The 4340-nt window shown below is 45.9% G+C and overlaps 1 protein-coding gene across 1 annotated transcript; it reads left to right on the top strand.

Annotated features, from left to right (window-relative positions):
* Nucleotides 1–379: 379 nt before the first annotated feature.
* Nucleotides 380–4134, top strand: LOC124707853. Its single transcript, XM_047239550.1, has 4 exons — nt 380–575; nt 2242–2839; nt 2936–3185; nt 3894–4134. Exons 1-4 carry the CDS (start codon nt 395–397, stop codon nt 3924–3926), a joined length of 1062 nt encoding a protein of 353 aa, XP_047095506.1. The 5' UTR covers nt 380–394; the 3' UTR covers nt 3927–4134.
* The last annotated feature ends 206 nt before the right edge of the window (nt 4135–4340 follow it).

Consider the following 4340-nt stretch of genomic DNA (forward strand, 5'->3'; position numbering starts at 1 on the left):
TCAATTTTCTCTAAGCACAAAAAAATGAGAAGTGGTTCTAAAATCAGTGGACTGGCATGTCCAGTTTGTTGGGTGGACGGTGCACCGTGTGGCCGCTCCTACACGGACGGTCGAAAATAATCAGCGTGCACAACCACAATCCCGACCCGACCCGATCCAGGCATCCAGCCGGGCACGCGAAATGGGACCCACGCCCACGCGGCGTTAGAAAAATCCGGAGCCGTGGTCGCCTTGGGAACCTCTTCTCTTCCTCTCGGGCTCTCGCTTCGCCTTCTCCGCAGCGCAGCCACTTCGGGATCGGGAAGGAGAGCGGGAGGGCAAGGGCAGGCCAGCCGCCCGCAGCTTCCCTCTCTCCGCCCCCGCCTACCCCTTCCGCCGCCCCTCCCGCCGCACGATGAGCTCCTCCTCCTCATCCGCCGCCGCCGCGGCCGTCCTACCGCCTCCGCCGTCCTCGCCTCCAGCCGCCGCCGCCCCCGCCGACGAGGGCCGGCCGGCGGAGGCCGACGACAGGGTGGCCTCCCTCGTGGACCGCTTCCTCGTGGAGGCGCTCGAGAACCCTCGCCACCGCCTCATGGGTACGTGCCGGGCTCAACCTTATCTCTTCGCCAATTCCCCCTCTACATATCTATCCCGTCACCGCCCGCCGCGCAGCTAGGGTTCGACGCTACGCCTCGATTCGTCTCGTTCGCGGTGGATGTACAAGGCTACGATTTAGATTCCGGGTCGTGCTTAGCTTCTCTTCTAGGGCTTCGTTCCCTAGCCTGGCCTCTAGGGTTGCTCTGGAATTGGGGGGACTGCGTCCCGCTCATGCTTGAGGTAGCTCGGAGAGGGGTGCTGCAATCCGTGCTCTGTTGCTAGGTCCAAACCAATCGAATTCTGCCAATATGCCACACTAGAAACCGCACCTTCCCTTTTGCTGGCAATGCTGGCTGTGATGCTGCTGTACACTCCTGTGAGCTAGAGAACGGGCAGTAGTTCTGCTCTGGTCGATACCAGTCAAGCATACCTGACTATTTCTGCTAATGATGGGCATATGGGCGCTTATCGTTTCCCATATGCCTCTAGAAATTGGAATGTCCTGTGCCTACTTACTCTAACTGCTCTTTATCCTTGGACATTCCGAGCGTCCACTTTTCTCCGCCCGAATGCCAGTTAGAGTTTGGGTTAGCTGTTTTATGCTGAATTCCACAAGCGAATGTTATTTTGGTACTGCTAACTTCATGGTTTGGACCAGTAAGGAGTTATAGTACCAATCAGGCTGTTCCTGTGACTTGATACACCAGCCGTACCCTGTTAGGTGTACAGACAATGGTGCAATACCCATTATTGCACAAGTCGCTGCTGTAATTAGGATAAGGCTTCTGGCAGGGACGATGGTGATTAGCGATCTTAATCCGAAATTCTTAGCATCTGCATAAGGTGATGGGGATGAGCTCTGTTCACTTGCAGCTCAACTCTTCTGCAACTGTCTGAGTCATAACTATACCTGCCCCCTTTCCTTTCTTTTTCAAATTATCCGTGGGTGATAGAATTTTTAATTTTCTGTGGGCCATTCAATCGAAGTTTAAGCCTTCTCTTTATGCCTAGCACCTCTTTATGTTTGTTTTTCATTACCAATCGCTGTCCTAATCTGTCTCTGGCTGTGAGGAGTGCACCTTGGCGCCTCCCACCTTAAGCAGAAACCTGCAGTTCTGTACGCCTCACCTAAGGCTCTGCACCTGCACGGATTGTGCAGTGTCTAAAATCAAGTGTCTAGGCATGCACATTTGCATCTCTAACAGCGCTTGACAGTTTGCACATAAATATCTCACAAAAAATCATGTTAATGCTATAGTAACATATAACATATATCTGTGCACCAGGCACATAAGTCTATCTGAATTCAAGTACGACTCTTCTATGTTCCTTTTACAGTTCCCTCAGTTCTCTTACATTCCCCAGTGGTATTTGCATGTACTGGGTTAACTGACTGCTTGAATCCTTACACGAGAAATATCTTACTATTGGTGCTCTAACCAGTGCAATAGATTTTGAATATATTGAAGTTATCTGATTTTGGTTTATGGAGTCAGTTCACAGTTAGTATTGCTGGATATTACAAGTATTGTGTATTTATTTCTACCAGTTAAGCTATACTGTATTGGTATTTGTCCATTTAATCTGGCATTGTTTTTGTATATTAATTTGTGCATTGCATAACTCTTTTAATGTGTAATCATTTTTTGTTCTGTTTTACAACAGTTTTGCGGATGGAATTGGATATACAGAAATTTATGCAGAATCATCAACTGCATGAATTTGAATTCCAGCAGTTTCCAAATTCTTATCATCGCTGTGCTGCTCATCGTGTTGCACAACATTATGGTTTAGTTACAGTAGCAGATAGCTTAGTAGATGGTCCTGTTAGCAGGATAGTTGCGAGAAAAACACCTGAAAGCAAATATCCAGCTATTGCTTTATCAGAAGTTCCCATTAAGCAAGCAAGAAATGATATTGAGGCAGCCGAAAAACTTAAGTTTGTCATTTGTCAGAGGCCCAAAGCTTCCCAAAATGGTGCAGGCGGTGCTGGAACCAATAATGGTGCAGTGAAAACTGTTGAAGAGAGGATAGATGATTACAATAAGGCACGAGCACGCATTTTCAATGGTTCCATACCAGCAGATGTTGAAGGCCCAAGTGATTTTGGAGCTTTGTCCATTGGCAGAAATGAGCTGATGAATGTTGAGCCCTCTGTATATGAGAACAAGGGCTGCGCATTGAACAGCCGTTCCAGGGTTGCTGTTTTTAAGGATGCTGAAAAAGATCGCATTGATCCTGACTATGATCGTAACTACAAAAGGTTAGCATATCCACTTGCTTTTTTTTTTTTTGGCACCATGGAGTCTTACTGTCTTAGTGTTGAGATTACAAACCATTAACTTGTTCACATCTGCAGGTATGTTAGGCCCCCCGTGCCGGACTTCAGTGTGAGCCCAGGCGCCTTCAGTTTTGCTGTGCCTCAGTTTATGCAGTATGGTGTTGGTTATATGCAGTCTCCTAGCATGCCGAGAAACCAACCTTCTGTCTATTATGGTCAACCTGATTTATCGATGGGATCTTCTGGAACTGCTGTCTACCCACAGTGGCCTACCCCAGCAATGATGTATCCCCATTGCTATGACAATCTTGGCCATGTGATTTCTCAGGTAAGCATGTTATGGGATTCTGCTTCGCTTGCGTATTATTTGTTTCAGCATTTAAGGATAATAACACGGTTCAGTTGTCTGGATATGGGTTCTATTCATGCAAGTTAGCAAATTTTACTGTAGGTTCTAAAAAAAATAAACCAATTCTGTCACTATAGCCCTTCACAGAACTTGGCTTAATCTGGATGGTAGCAGTTTGTTAGGTTCATTGCATACAAGCAAGGGCGAGTATGGTTTACAACATTCTTGCTTGTTATGCCCAAGATGGTAGTGGTAGTGGGCAAAAGTAGTTGTGAGTTACGAACCTCTTGTGCGAACAAGGGTAGCTTGATAAAGCTGTTGCCTTGCAAGTTTGAAAGGTTCTTGTGCAACCTGTTAAGAAACAAGAATGTTTGTTTGGTAGTTATTTTGTCTGCTCCTGGCTCCAACCCTTCTCTTTTTTATCCCTGGCAATAATAATGCTCTATCCACTGAAAGGCTCTTCTCAGTGTAATGTTTAATTCATGATCACATTTGATTCCGTTATAATTGCTTGCCACAACAATTGCTCATGTTATGGTACATTGGTTATTGGGCTTTCGAAACATATTCACCAAAAAGCAACAAGGGTCTCAATTATTATGCAAAATCTCTTCATTTCTAATGAACAGAACTGCATTTTTTTTATGTCATCTTGACGAGGGATTGAGTGTGTTCTTCGTGTTGCAGGTTCCGGTGTACCAGTCCTTCAACCATGGCTAGGAGATCCTACTTCCTGGATGTTGGGAACAAACTTTGTTAAAACTTACTATGTTGTGTTATCATATGTTATGTGCGTCTATTTTGGAGTCTGTTATTCCCATCATCAAACTCCGGGTAGTGTCAGCTAGGTGTATAAGAAATCTTATTTCGTTGAGACTGTCATTATGCACTAATTTACAAACAGTGGTGCTTGTCTGGTGTTCGTTTACCTTACCCAGTGTTCCTGAAACTGTAGTGACGGAAGACGTTAGCTCCCTTGTCTGGTACTGGTAGACTGGTACGAGTACCTGATAAGTTTTGCATTTGCCGGTGGTGAAACGTTTTGTGCTTTTACATGCGCTGTATGTAGGAACCACTAGGCAGATCTTTTGAACGCATGAAAGATAGGACAAACAGACCACATCGTCCTTAGTA

Source organism: Lolium rigidum, chromosome 4 (genome assembly GCF_022539505.1).
Source record: "Lolium rigidum isolate FL_2022 chromosome 4, APGP_CSIRO_Lrig_0.1, whole genome shotgun sequence".
NCBI classification, from domain to species: domain Eukaryota; kingdom Viridiplantae; phylum Streptophyta; class Magnoliopsida; order Poales; family Poaceae; genus Lolium; species Lolium rigidum.

Coding starts and splice junctions, on each gene's coding strand:
- LOC124707853 (XM_047239550.1), top strand. CDS start 395: ATGAGCTCCTCCTCCTCATCCGCCGCCGCCGCGGCCGTCCTACCGCCT. Junction 576..2,241: donor CCCTCGCCACCGCCTCATGG/GTACGTGCCGGG, acceptor GTTTTACAACAG/TTTTGCGGATGGAATTGGAT. Junction 2,840..2,935: donor TATGATCGTAACTACAAAAG/GTTAGCATATCC, acceptor TCACATCTGCAG/GTATGTTAGGCCCCCCGTGC.